We start from the raw sequence: 14,605 nt of genomic DNA, 5'->3' as shown, positions 1-14,605 counted from the left end.
GGGCTGGCCCCGCCTTGGTGCCTTCGCTTCTGGGGTCCCCTTGGGCGCCTGGGGCTTTGGGTCTCCCGGCGCTGGACTCAGTGCTCTGGGGGGTGTGCCTCTCCGGCTCTCCACAACCACTATTGAGCATTTTTTTCTATGGTTAAAACTTTACATGCACAAGTTCACCCTCACAAACAACTACAGGTGCTAGGCTTCAGGTACTTAGAGATTCACTTCCAAACAGTAACCCCACATTCATATCTTCAGGTAACACAGAGTACATGTCAGACTTAATAATATTACTTTAGTGATAGTTTCAAGGTGTTTGCTTTATTGTATATCTCGTACCATGTTTTTTGGTTGTGCTGTTCTTTTTTCTTTTTTTTTTTTTTTTTCTCCATCTCATTACAGGTGTTGAAGCAGACTGAAAATGTTTTGTCATTGTCTCCTTCCTATCTCCTCTTTCTTTCATCTTTTGTCCTGTTTTTTTCTTTTTCTTTTTCCTTCTTCTTCTTCTGTTTTTCTGCTCTACTTACATTGCAGTGTCCATATGAACTGTAAAACTCCCTGCATAATTATAATAAAGCAATTTATATACATGAAACAAGTGGAGCGGTATGGCAATTGCGATACCGCTACACTTGTGAAAGTAAAATCTGTTGGGCTCCTTTTGGCATCAAGACAATTATTCTTATTGCCACCTTGCCAGACAGGACACTGTAAAAAAAAAAAAAAAAAAAAAAAAAAAAAAAAAGAAAACAAATGTGCTTTATCAGATAAAGAGCGATGTTTTAATTTTCCAACCAGTGGCATTAGTATAAAATCTGATCAAATATGTTCTTTTAAAATCCAGTTTTCTGTCTGCTAGTATTTTTATTCTGACTTTGCTTTCAGCTGCTTGTAACTGCTGAGTTTACATTTATAGCAGTCATGTGACCACTATCCGTCATGGCAGGTTCTCCATCTTGTTCAGTGTTTCCTGCTTGCGCTGGGCGTCCATCCACATTTTTGCTTTAAATGTTCGCAAAATAACGATTAAGCCGGTGGTGTTTTTATGTTGAATATTTTCAGCAATTAACTATAAATCTTTAAATTTCGAGTTTAAAGCTCCTGGCAGAATATTTCATTTTAGTGTATTTATTTTGTACCCATATTACTAAAGATTAATGTTCTGTTAACTCCTGAAAGTATTCTTTTCAATAATCTAGTACTTCCTACGTTTAATACTATTCAAGAATACTTTTCATTTTTAAAGGAGAGGGTCAAATTAATATTGTCCAAATGCTCACTCCTTGCAATGCTTTACCTTATTTATGAATGAGGCAAAACTGCATAGATCTTTAGATCATTTAGGATCTAAATACTTTTCTACAGAGATATATTTTTCCAGACCGAATTTTTCCCACCAAATACATCAGAGTAGTTGATGTATGTTTTAATAACTTATCATTAGGTAGATTGTAATACATTTGAATATTATGGAAAAGTTAATATAAATTCACACTTTTTATTATAAATTACTTAAACACATTAATACATTTTGATTTGTTAATCCATTTAATTTAGATGATTGGTACCTATGTAACGAAAACTTCTGGCCGAAAATTGACAGAAAAGTGCATTTTTCGGCCGATAGACATTTAACACCGAAACAACACAGCACAACATCTGACAAATGGAACATCCAGCACAGGAGGAAAAGGATCGCAAGCAAACAGCACAGCCAGCACACAGAAACATTGTCAGGCGTGCAAAGTAAACACTAAAGCAGAGCACAGGTAGCGGAGTAGAGTTTATCAATTGAGCGTGCGGCAGACAAATGCTACAGATTAGTATCACTGCTCGCTCAGGGCAGTGGTATAAAATGCCATAGCAATCCAAACGTTGGCATCAGCATTCTGAATATGAAAAGAATGCGACACAGAAAGGAAACTGACATCGAACATGGCCACTCCATCTCTGGAGGACGTGTTTTAAAAGCAAAGGACTTAACAAAAATATGTCAGTGGGGAATAAATATTTTGATACTTTTGTTATTGATTTTTTGAAATGCCTTGAGTTAGAAAAATTTTTTTAAGTACACGTCAGAGCCAAAAATGCTACGGTTCTAATATTTGATCTACTTTTTTTGGTTTTCGTTTTTTCAGCCTTGGTTTTTCAGATTTTTGTTTTCGGTTTCAGCCAAGAGTTTTCATTTTGGTGCAGCTCTAATGATTTTGGCTTACAAATAACGAAAATCCAAAATTTTTCTACAAATGAGGATTTTCCGATGAGCATTATACATTTTTATTGCATACATTTTGTATGTTATGTAATATTCATGAGTTACACAGGTTATACACTCATACATGTTTGGATTTCCTTTTGCATAAACAACTTCATCAATGGAGCTTTTAGGAAAATTGGCCTGTAGTCCTGCTGAGATGTTCATGGAGATCATGGAGGCCACCGGCTCAGCTGCTTTGATTGCTCTGTCTGAACGATACTCCAGAGTCTTTAGGGATTTCGGTCAGGTCAGTTTGTTAGCAAATCTAGAACAGTAATACAGATATGAGTAAAGCAACTATCAGTACATTGGGAGTTTGGGAAGGTGTGCTTTCCTGAAGCCTGGCTGCAGAGGGAAGCATGGAGGTTCTCCGAGGTTCCTTGGTAGAGTCCTGTGCTAACCTTGATCTACATAAACCTCTTAAGACCAACAACAACAGATCATATGCCTCCCTAAAGTATCACTCACTATGAAAACCTTCCACTGAACACAATGGACCTTGGATTCTCTGCCTCTCCACTCATGCTAGAGTTTGGAACCTTGATTATTCAAATTATATTAGTTTAATATTGAAAAAAAAAAATCCTTTTGTTTGTTTAGATCAAGGGTGGGCAATTCCAGTTCCTTGGGGCCGGTATCCTTCAACTTTTAGATGTGCCTTTTGTATAACACACCTGAATCGAGTAATTAGTTGATTGAGAGGACTTGTGAGAAACTGACTCCATACTGAGGAGGTAACTCAGCCATTTGCTTCAGGTGTGTTTGATAAAGGAAGGATGTAAAACTTTCAGGATACCGGCCCTTTAGGAACTGGAATTGCCCACCCCTGGTTTAGATACTTTGTGTACCTTCTCTAGTTCAGGAGTAGCTTCACACAAAGAACTGTGACCCATTTCCTAGATGTTTTTGTTTAATGTTGCTCCTGAGGCATTGGTCCCAGCTCCATGCCTCACCAGTCCCCCCTAAACCCTTGAATAGGCTTTGGATGCACTCCCCTGTGTTGCATGCACATTATAGCACACATTTTCCTTCCTCTCAGCTGTCTGTTATTATGCTTTAATTCTACCTCACATATTTTACTCCATGACTGTTTTAGCCACAACAAAATCATTTAAAATCCCCTCTTATTGGTCTATATGTGAAGTAAAAACACAGAAAACAAGAATAACATTTTTTTTATTAGATGTGAGCCATAATCATACAAATTAGAGTTAAAGCTCGCTAAATACCCTCTGTGCTCTTTTTATATAATCTTTATAATGTGTGACTTTAAATTAACTTACTGAAATAAACAAGCTTTTAAATTAGATTACAATATACGGATTTACACTCTTCCATTTAGGCATTATAAAGCCTTTTTGGGAATTTGTTAAACATTAATCTGATTAAATGCTATAAAGGATTCATATTTTTATTTGTGTTTATGCATTTCCTTTTGAAAATATTAAAATTAGATATGACTGGACAAAGGTATCTATTTGCATTGAATGGTACCTTGGGAACCAATGCGTTTATCTAGTCTTTGCAAGATTTAATGGAGGAAATGGATGTTGATAGAAACCGAAAACTTATACAGCTGTAGTGGACAGTTAGATATTTTATCATTGAAATGTTATTTAAACTATACCCTAATCTTTTATTATCTTGGTTTTCTATAACAGGGGAAAACTGAAAAACAACAACAGCACCACAAAAAAGCTCACATATTTAAATAGTTTGATTTGCTTTAGCCTGCCTCCAAGTGGCGACGACGCATCCTTATATGCAGGAAGCATTTGCATTTTAGACTGCATTTCTTTCTAATAAGCAAAGCAGATAAAGCTCAATTTGAAAAAAAAAAAAAACAGAATGAAACCTAAGAAAGACTGGTTTACCTTCAACTCTCCTAAAACATTTAGAGAATAACATTAGCGTAAAAATGCTGCATTTATTACTGCTTTAGAAAATCACTCTCATTAGCTCTGCTAGCTCTGATTCTTGTTTATATTGGGAAAACATGTTTCTATCCCTTAGTTACTTTCTGGGCGGTAATGTACATTTCAGAGACCAGGCTGGCATGATTTTCACTTTCATTTCTAACCAGCAGACAATGCAGAAAAGAAGGGCCTAGTAGAGTAAGATGTGAACCCAATGATGACTTTAGATGTGCACATCTGTCAGTTAGTGTGGGGACTATAATAAAGTAGTCAGCCAGCACAATCTGGGTTCAGTCAACCTGGTCTCCTCATCTTCCTGATAGGCTTGGGTAACTACCCTCAGGACCCCTCTGCCTACGGACCAACGCGTCCTTCTCACAGTTATGGTCAGGATGAGCAGGGAGGATGTAGTGCAGGTAGGTGCCAGCATTGTCTTCTCCAACCACAAAAAGAAGCATTTGTTCACTAGAGTTTTTTTTTTTACAGAGCTGCAGCTTAATTGTTTGCCTCTTTCTCTCTCTGTAGTATTTTGCATGTACATTTTGCATGTACATACAAATTACTGTGTTTGCTCTTGTATAGTTAAGCACGGCTATCGTGCAGATCACAGCTGACTGAATTTGAAAGAAATTTACATTGAATTGGGCCGTCTAGCTCAAAGCAGTGGCTGGGGTTTGACTATACCAAGACTAACATGTCCTCCTTTTTGTTGACTGTCTGCATTGCTTTGCTGATTTCTAAAAGGATGATCTAATTGTCAGAGAATTTGTTCATGGTTCAGTTGTCTCTATGCGTCAGCAGTCCGTTCACCCATCGTTTTTTTCCCCCTCCATCTACTGTCTCTAATTATAGCTAAAGGGGTGAGAAAGGAAAGAAGATTTAAAGGAGACCACGGTACCAGTAAATTAGAGTTTCTGACAGATTCTTCTCTCTGGTCCTGTTGGGATCCCTCACTCTTACAAAAAAATGTTTTTTTTTTTTTTTCTAGCTGTGCATTTTTGATTCTCTTTTCTCTCTTGTCTTTCCACTCCAGTTGTGTAGCTCTCTTTAGGTGGCTTATTTTTGGAAATGTATTATTACCTTCAATCTTGTTTGTCACTGGATGCTGCCAGTACAGGAAAATATCCAACCATCAACTAAAGTCTTTCAGATCAGGCCACCAATTGGGGAACAAAACCTGACATTCATGCAGTGATCTGAATCGTCTCCTCAGGGAGATTGGTTTCCTTTCTTAGTTGTTCCTGTGTTTCCCTCATGTTTTTGCAGGGAAATGGTGCCATCCAGTGCCTAAATCAATTATAGTGTGTTATGCTTATAATGCAGGATCCGCAAAATATTTTAGATCCACTTTAAAGTTCAGAAGTTTTGACATTAATTAGTTTGTTAAATAATTACAGTTTTTGAAACTGGGGAAAAATCCACCTGAAACTCTACAAACGACTATCAAAAAAAAGTTTGAGATTTTTTTTGTTTTTTCAATAAAAAAATAAATGGCTTTTATATATTACACAAATAAAAAAAAGTATACAATAGAAAAACAAATGATTTTTAAATGACAAAGATAGAAAAAGTCCCAATAATGATAATACCTACAGCACTGGAAAAAAGGTATTAACTTCTTTTAGATTTCTTCTTTTTTTTTTTACAGGTTTTTTTTTGTATTTTACATTAAAAGGCTCCAAATCCTCAAACGTGTTTGCCATAAGTTAGACATAAATAATGTAAAGACCTTAAAACTGGCTGGACCATTCTAAGGAGCAACAACTGTTATTAAAGGGGAACGCCGTTTTTTTTTTTTTTTACTTTGGGCCCTTGATTTTATGTAATTACATCATGTTCTACTCACCTATATGAGTTTTGTGTTATTTGGAGCTGTTCTGATGATATTTGGTTAGGTTATATCCAAGTAACGTCTTCCTATGGGCAAACAACTTGAAGGCACAAACTAAACTGTTCATAATTTATCATTTATGGTACACCAGCATTTATAACATCACTGTACCCCAGACATCCGCGGTTATATTTTTTTATATTTCTATTTTTTTTCTATGTTATAAATTCTGGTGTACCATAAATGATAAATTATGAACAGTTTAGTTTGTGCCTTCAAGTCGTTTGCCCATAGGAAGACGTTACTTGGATATAACCTAACAGAATATCTTCAGAACAGCTCCAAATTACACAAAACTCATATGGGTGAGTAGAACACGATGTAATAACGTCAAATCAAGGGCCCAATGTAAAAAAAGAAAAAAAAAGAAATTCCCCTTAAAGCTTCAGAGGGTAACGTCTGTTTTTGTTTTTTTTCCCTTCAATCATTTTTGTTCTCTTTTCAGGCTTGTTTTCATTCATCTGAGTTCAATTATTTTGAGGGCAAACAACCTTGTTTAAGAAAACACCTGATGTGCAGACATTATTTGTTTGACTCCAGAATTATTTTCTTCTGCTTAATAAGCCACATATTAGTTCATTGATTAAGAAATTCTGTTAGATTCCCATCAGATACAACTTTTTTACCTCCTTCCACTTTTCTCCCGTTAACTTAATCTTTAGTTATTGGCATACTTTTTAACAAATGGCATTTGGGTTTGGAGAAAATGCTTGGGAAGGCATAGCTCCAAGTTTCTCTGGTTAACTTTTTCCTTCAAAAAGTGAAATTGTCATTTGAGGACTTTTTTGGCATCTCCTGACATAACAGTTGTCTAAATGGCCAGTATTTGTAAGGGGAGAGCCTAAACGTAAAACTTGCTGATATGTTTCATTTTGTGATTGAGTGGTCAACGGGTTTCTGTGGGTCAATAAAAGTCATTAAATTATTATTTTTTAAACTAAGGCCTTAATTGGCTAGCCTGGGTGCCAGTCAGAACTTAGTCCCGCCCACAAGGTTTGAGTTCGGGGAAGTTCGGTCTGGCTCTGCTCCATAGTAGCGCGAGTATTATCGCCCACTGTCAGGCGATCCAATCAAATTGTCAGGGCGGACTTTATACGAAGATGGACAGATGATCAAGAGTAGCGTAATCAACCACGTGACCAAAGCGCGCTAGGGTGACAACAATAATGGCTGCCGCTGGAGAGTTTGGGTGAGTAGATTCTGCTATTAGGTCTGTTCTAGAAGATATCGACAGCAAATTAATTTTAAAAGAGGAACAGAGAAACGCGATCAAGTCTCATCTTCTTATTCTAGGCGTGAAACTGCACGCTTTGATTTTTGTGGACAACAACTATGCCTCGCTTAACATACGTCACGCACTCCGTTGCTCTTATTGGTTGTAGATCTATCCAATTGAGTGCAGAGGCATTTTTTTACCTGGTTCGTTCGAAACACGCCCCATAATCACAGCTCTATGGAGCAGTATCAGACTCATATTCTGACTAGAATTGAGTCGGACTACGTCAGGCTATTAATTGGCATCAAAATCCATTAAATGTGATCCATTAAATAGTGGCATTTAAAATTCTTTATTAAAAAAAGAAAAGTTTATATAAACAATTTTATCAGATATATTGTAATATATTTGCGCGTAACTGCTTCCGGTTGATCGTAGAACCTTTTGTTGGGAAAAGAAGCTCGAGTCAGAGAAAAAGCTAGGGAATGGGAAAAATGCAAATTTCAACAAAAACGTTTGGGAAACGAGGAATTCGGGACATGGCTGCAGCCTTTCAACGTGTACTTGTTGATGGCATTAAAATTATTTCTAAGAGCATTAAAAAGCATTAAATTAGAGTTACTCATTCCTGTAATAAACCCTAGGTCAGAAAGTTAGTCAATCTCAGAAGCAGTGTGTGGGAAAACAATTATAACCACCTTTAGGTTCCATTTGTTACTTTTCTCCTCTGCAACATAAAGGTCATTGTCAACAAAACTAAAATATAGAAATAAAACCTTGTTGACCGTATGTCCTGGAGGGGTTATAGAGTATTTTTTAGATTTACTCTTACTCTGTGCTAAAGTGGGTTTATTTGACTTTAAGGCAGATGAAAAAGGTAAGGTAAAAATGACTCGTGGCATATCAACATTAAAGATGTATGGTAGCTGTCAAACAGGGTGGCAGAGGAGTGATACATTTGGCTAGATTTGCTGTCAGAAAATCCTCTGCATTTTCCAGTTGTTCTGTTGAACATAGGTTTCTCTGATGCAAGATCATTCTCTTCTATAGCTTGACCCAAATAGAGTTACACAGCAGAACCTTTATCACAAGCATTTCTGTAAATCTACAGCTTTGATAAACTCTTTGATAAAGACTAAGCAAAAGGCAATTGCTCAAAGTCCAGATCTCAACATGCTTGCGCTTCAGTAATTTTATTTAAATATTTCTTATTTAAAGCTGTAATCTGTAACTTTTTGTTATTTAGAGTAATAAAAAAATGCCAACAAATTACTTTCTGACCATATTCCATGATGTAAAGTAGGTAATCCATAATCTTTTACTGCATTCTGGTTTTACAGCGAAACAGTTCTGAGATAGCCTAAAACTTGGAGGTTGTAGCAGTGGCTGTCAATCAACCCATATGCACCGCAGCGTGCAAGCAGGGGGTCACCTGCCTCACTCAGCTGATTCCTTCGCTTTGAGCCAAACATGAAGAGTCTTTGTTATAAATGGATTGTAATATAATCTAGTTTGAAGCTTAATGCTAATGTCACTGCTGAGTCCAGTGTGGTGCTAGCTTAAATAGTGACTACAGTTACATTAGCTGTAATTGTAACATCTGTGAAAGATTAGGGACTGAATAAAGGGGGATTAATCACACAGTATATTTAATATAGGCTAATTTAGTAATATAGTGTTAAATCTAAATTGATCTTTGCATGAATGCTAGTATAGAATTCAAAGCTTTCAGCTCCCTCAGAAATAGGTTGGGGGGGCTAAAGTGGTTAGTGTTTAAAATCTTCTCTCTCTCTACTAAAAAAGTTTAATAATCACAGAACCATTCTGCAGTGGAGAGCTGGCTGCAATTTCCTTTCCTGTCCTTTAACTTCTGGAAGCACCTCTTATGAAATGTCAATTAGAGAAAATTGTCTAGGAAAGAATTTTATCGTAAGTGACTTTTTTATATAAACACATCTTATTTACACATTTCTGAATAAATGTGCACATATGTTTGTGTACAAATGTGGGAAAGAGCAGTTTATATTGGTGTAGAACAGATACTAATGGGTCAGGAACCATCCGTTGGTCATTCATCTCCTGTGATTTACAACAAGAGCTTAAAAGGAGCATTATTCCAATTTCCATTTATGTATAAAGAAAAACAAGACTTTTGTGATTAAATCCCAATTAGAGGGCCAGTTTTTATGTAGTGAATATCATGTTTATAAAACATTGTAATTAATTAAAAATTCTAAATATTTAAAAGATGAGATCCACTTATCATAAAGTGCCTTGAGATGACATGTGTTGTGTATTTGGCGCTATATAAATAAACTGAATTGAATTGAATTGAACTTAGACCATAAGGCATATAAAGAGATAGTTCATTAAGCTGATGTAGTGTTATTCGAAGTTGGCCACATTTCCTTAACACTAACAAACACCTTCTAGTTAGTGCTAAGGATGTAAATTCTCCTAAGTGTTGAGTTAGATGTTTTCTTCACACCATGTTTATGCATTTTGGCCCAATTCTGTTAAATTGGTTGTACTGTTAATAATATGGAATGTTCAACTAAAGTAATATTGAACTGCTAACCAATCGCCCAGACTAAGCTTGTAAAAAGTGCTTTTACAGGAGTTAAAATTGGATATAAACATGCAAAAATCAACAAACATCTGAAGGTGCAAAACCATTGTGTAGTTTGGTTAGAAATGGTATTTGCGTAATGTTAAAAACATATTTCCTAGAATTACGAAATTGAAACACTTAAAACCATAATTAGGATATATAATGAAATCCAAATGCTAAAATTGAGGTTAATAGTTATAAACATTTAAGGCATCCTGATTAGACCTTTCAGAATTAATAAAATAATGAATTACATGATAAAAAATCGATTACATTATAAATATAAATAATCGTAATAAATTATGTTTAGATGCTGGTTTATTTTCCTTTAGTTTGGATGACAAAATGTTTCAACGTAGTTCATTGGTCTCAACCCCTCATTGTTCGTTTCCTTAGCATAGCCAGTGTAGCATGAGACTCGTTGCTGAGGAGTAGCAAGACATAGAAAGGCTCGCTGAGATTCATAAAAATCAATGGAAACTGAATCTGACAGCTGTAGTTTGGCAGAACTTTGGATTCACACCAAATGAAAATATGATAATTTATCCAAATAATTAATGGGACAATTTATCGTCCAGCAAAAGTTTATAGTAACAGTCCTGATTATAATCTTAGAAAACTTTGCCAGGCCATAGATTTTAATTTTAAATCGGAGCAGTAGAAGGCCTGAGGCTTTAAAGGGTTTATAAAGGGACTCTGATAAAACTGGGACTAAAATCATTCATCTTTTAGAGGAGGCTGAAAAACATTATGTTCTAAATTAAACAGTGGAATTAAAACAGTTTTTGTTTCCTTTTTTAAACATATTTTTTTACTTCCAACAGAACCAGGGATCAAAATAACTGTAAGAGGGGAGTGGTGGATTTTTCCTTAATGTTTCTTTATTTCTATAAGAGTTTTAGAGGAGTTCTAACATCCTCCAGGATCTCACATGTTGACGTCCCTCTTCCTGCTGTGTCTTTAGGCTACGGTCAGGACCTGACGGCCTTTGGCCACAACTTTGCAGATCCTAGCCAGACGGCCGCCACGTATGGAGCTCCTACAGCACAGCCTGCTGCTGCCCCTCAACCCACGGCGAGCGCTTTCGGCAGAGGGCAGAACCACAACGTACAGGGCTTCCACCCCTATCGACGCTGACCACCGTCCAATTGTGGTCCATGGTGTAAAGTTCAGAAACTACAAAAAAAAAAAAAAAAAAAAGTCAGGGAAATAAGTGTTCTTGCTCAAATGAAATACTGGATTGTTTGTTAGGAATGTTGAATTACCACAGTTTGAAAAAGAAATCTTTTATGAAAACAGGGATTCCAGAAAATTTTAAAGGTAAAAAAAAGTTTTTCTTTTATGTTTTGCATAATTTAAAAAAATATTGAGCATAAAGAAACTTTTGCTTTTTTCTCCCTCACCTTCCCCCACACTCGTTTTATAGTAGACCTAAACTACGCAATAATTTTGATTGTCTGGTGAAACACTAGCACAGAGACTTATATGTAAAGAGACTCGCATTTGAATATGTATATTTATGGTGGACGCAAATGGAAAAAAAAAAAAAAAAAAACAGGGTTTAAATTTTTCTCAGCTTTAAATTTTAGGGGAAAAAATGTTTTTATTTTTCATTTGGTGAATTTTTTTGTTTACTTTCTGAGCCTTTAAAGTTTGTTTAAAGATGAGAGTATGAATATATATATAATATATATATATATATATATATTATACACAAACTGTGCAATTTTTAAAAAAAAAAGAGTTTTGTACTTTAAATGTACACTTTGCTTGTTTTTTTATTTAAAGATGTAGACTTCCCTCAGGTGGCTGTTTTGGGTGCATTTTTTGCACTTATGCAAAAAGGAGAAATTATTACAAAAATAAATGTTTTAAGATTATAGTGAGTGTTCTCATTTGTCTGGATGAAATAACTTCATGTTATTTGAGGACTAATGTAAATGATGATTGAAAACCGCGGCTTTGTGCTGCCCCTCGGGCTGCTGGGGGGGGGTGGTTGCGCCGGCTGCGGTCTGCTCCTCTTGCGGTTTTGCGCCGGGCGGCTTTTCTGCTCTCGGGCTGATTCTGTGCGCGGTGTGTTTCGTTGCGCGCTGTTGGCATCGGTCTTGGTGGGGTGGGGCTGCGCTTTTGGCCGGGGGGGCGTTTTGGGGGGGGTCCCGCGGCGCTCGTGGCCGGTTCGCGGCGGATGCGCATGGGCCCCGGCCGGGGGCGGGGCCGTCTTAGTGTTTTCCTGGGTGTTGCGGCCGGTCGCCGGGGCTTGGTGCTGGGGGGCGGGGCGTGTTTCGGTGCTCTGTGGGGCTGGGGCGTTTCGGTCGGCGCCGTGGGGGGGCTGGTGTTCGGCGCCCGGCCCTACTTCGGGGTGGCCGGCTGCCGGCGGGGCCCGCGGACTCGTCCCCGCGGCTCCCCGGGGCGCCGGCATGGCGGTGGCTGGGGGGCTTCCTCGTGGCTGTCTCTCCTCCTGCCTTGGTGGGGTCTGATTTCCGGGGCTGGCCCCGCCTTGGTGCCTTCGCTTCTGGGGTCCCCTTGGGCGCCTGGGGCTTTGGGTCTCCCGGCGCTGGACTCAGTGCTCTGGGGGGTGTGCCTCTCCGGCTCTCCACAACCACTATTGAGCATTTTTTTCTATGGTTAAAACTTTACATGCACAAGTTCACCCTCACAAACAACTACAGGTGCTAGGCTTCAGGTACTTAGAGATTCACTTCCAAACAGAAACCCCACATTCATATCTTCAGGTAACACAGAGTACATGTCAGACTTAATAATATTACTTTAGTGATAGTTTCAAGGTGTTTGCTTTATTGTATATCTCGTACCATGTTTTTTGGTTGTGCTGTTCTTTTTTCTTTTTTTTTTTTTTTTTTTTCTCCATCTCATTACAGGTGTTGAAGCAGACTGAAAATGTTTTGTCATTGTCTCCTTCCTATCTCCTCTTTCTTTCATCTTCTGTCCTGTTTTCTTTTTCCTTCTTCTGTTTTTCTGCTCTACTTACATTGCAGTGTCCATATGAACTGTAAAACTCCCTGCATAATTATAATAAAGCAATTTATATACATGAAACAAGTGGAGCGGTATGGCAATTGCGATACCGCTACACTTGTGAAAGTAAAATCTGTTGGGCTCCTTTTGGCATCAAGACAATTATTCTTATTGCCACCTTGCCAGACAGGACACTGTAAAAAAAAAAAGAAAAAAAAAAAGAAAAAAAAAAAAAAAAGAAAACCGCTTTTAATGATCAACTGACATTTAGCTGCAGTTTTTGTTTTTTAATTCAATTTTTAAATCGTTTTTGTAGTTACTTCCTTATTGGTGATTTATGAAACATAGCTCAGGGGTTCTGACATGGAAATGCCTCCAGCTGAGAATCTGCACACGTTTAGGGAAGGAAAATATGTAAAAAATACTTTGAATTTTAAACTTTTCAATATATATTTTAGCACAACTATTGGTACCCTTAATATCTTTACAGCAAAATTACCTGAAGATTCTGCATGTTGTGGAGCCGGCCGTAACAGTGGATGCCTTAACAAATATTGCGTGGTTGACTGAAAAGATATTGGTGCCGTGGAAAACCAGCAGTAACCCAAATGATTTGGAAGTGTGCTCGGACTGCTGAGGTATCATCGTTGAGACAAAAGTCAACAAATTAAATTTGATGACTTTTGCCTCCAAGTTTGGGAACTACATTTCTCTTGCAGCAAGTTACATCTAGTATTAATTGAAAATTTTAATTATTTCTATCATTGGATTAAAGTCTAACTCTGATTGCATAGAGTTTCTGGGATGTAATGGAAATGGTACAAGATCAGTGAAGGATGTTAAAAAAATATATATATTTATGTTAGTGAGTCCTCCATTATGGCATTGCAACAGGCAGCTCTTAAGTCGTCACAAATGTTCTTAAAAGTTCAGCCCCCAAAATGATGATGCGCTGTGCTTTCATTACAGAAGGTGTAAAAATGAGTTTTTCTCATGTTCCATAAAGTTATTTTTAAAGTGTTTTTTCTAACCATAAACCAAGATTAGTTATGTTTAATTTAGCATTCAAACCATTATTTTTTCTACAGTAGGTATTTATAACTTTTTTTCTTCATGCATTAAAGCAGGCATCCCCAACCTCGGTCCTCGAGGACCGCTGTCCTGCAGGTTTTAGAGGTTTCCTTACTCCAGCACAGCTGATTTTAAATGAAAGCTGATTAACAGGCTTTTGGTCTACTGCAATCATTATAATGAGCTGTGCTAAACTAGACTCTAGGGTCTGTTTAGGGCCATCATGCCTCATCCTGACGAGCTTTAAGGCCACGCTGCCTGCTTTCCCCTAACTTTAAGAAATCACTGTACTCAATTGGTCGCCATCTGCCCAAAAACTAAAAGATAAGGGCAGGATGAGAGATGCCAGAACAAACATTAGGACTCTCTGGATTGATGTCAGCTTAAAGGAGTGTTTGAGTTTATAAGTAAACAGCAAAAACTGAACTGAATTAGAATTACCTTTGATTTGGTCTTTGTCTGTTTTGATCATTTTCAGACTGATGTCCTAGTTTTAATTTGTGTTTAAATATGTGTACAGATCAACACCACGTAATAAAAAAAATATAGGTGTTAAAAAATAAGTATTTTTAACATAATTTAAGCAGGCCTGTGGTAGCTGTATTTTTTCTTTCTTTATGGAAAAAGTTTATGTATTTCTTAAAGGCTGGCATTGGGCAAACATTTCCGGGTTAAA

At 37.2% G+C, this 14,605-nt stretch overlaps 1 protein-coding gene across 4 annotated transcripts in view; it reads left to right on the top strand.

The window, feature by feature from the left end:
- The window catches only part of dazap1 (DAZ associated protein 1), a 41,605-nt gene extending 30,490 nt beyond the window's left edge, over positions 1-11,115 (top strand). For 2 of the 4 annotated variants that reach the window (XM_038285516.1, XM_038285511.1), the window contains exons 12-14: positions 4,488-4,580; positions 5,017-5,058; positions 10,847-11,115. In XM_038285516.1, coding sequence (XP_038141444.1) covers positions 4,488-4,580; positions 5,017-5,058; positions 10,847-11,019 — 308 coding nt within the window. In that variant the 3' untranslated portion in view covers positions 11,020-11,115. The remainder of the gene's footprint in view (positions 1-4,487; positions 4,581-5,016; positions 5,059-10,846) is intronic. The other 2 variants (XM_038285523.1, XM_038285530.1) reach the window with 2 other exon arrangements.
- The last annotated feature ends 3,490 nt before the right edge of the window (positions 11,116-14,605 follow it).

Source organism: Cyprinodon tularosa, unplaced genomic scaffold (genome assembly GCF_016077235.1).
Source record: "Cyprinodon tularosa strain WSP-4 unplaced genomic scaffold, ASM1607723v1 ctg1053, whole genome shotgun sequence".
Taxonomy (NCBI): domain Eukaryota; kingdom Metazoa; phylum Chordata; class Actinopteri; order Cyprinodontiformes; family Cyprinodontidae; genus Cyprinodon; species Cyprinodon tularosa.
Note: the sequence above shows the minus strand (reverse complement) of the source record. Positions and strands in the feature narration are given on the sequence as shown.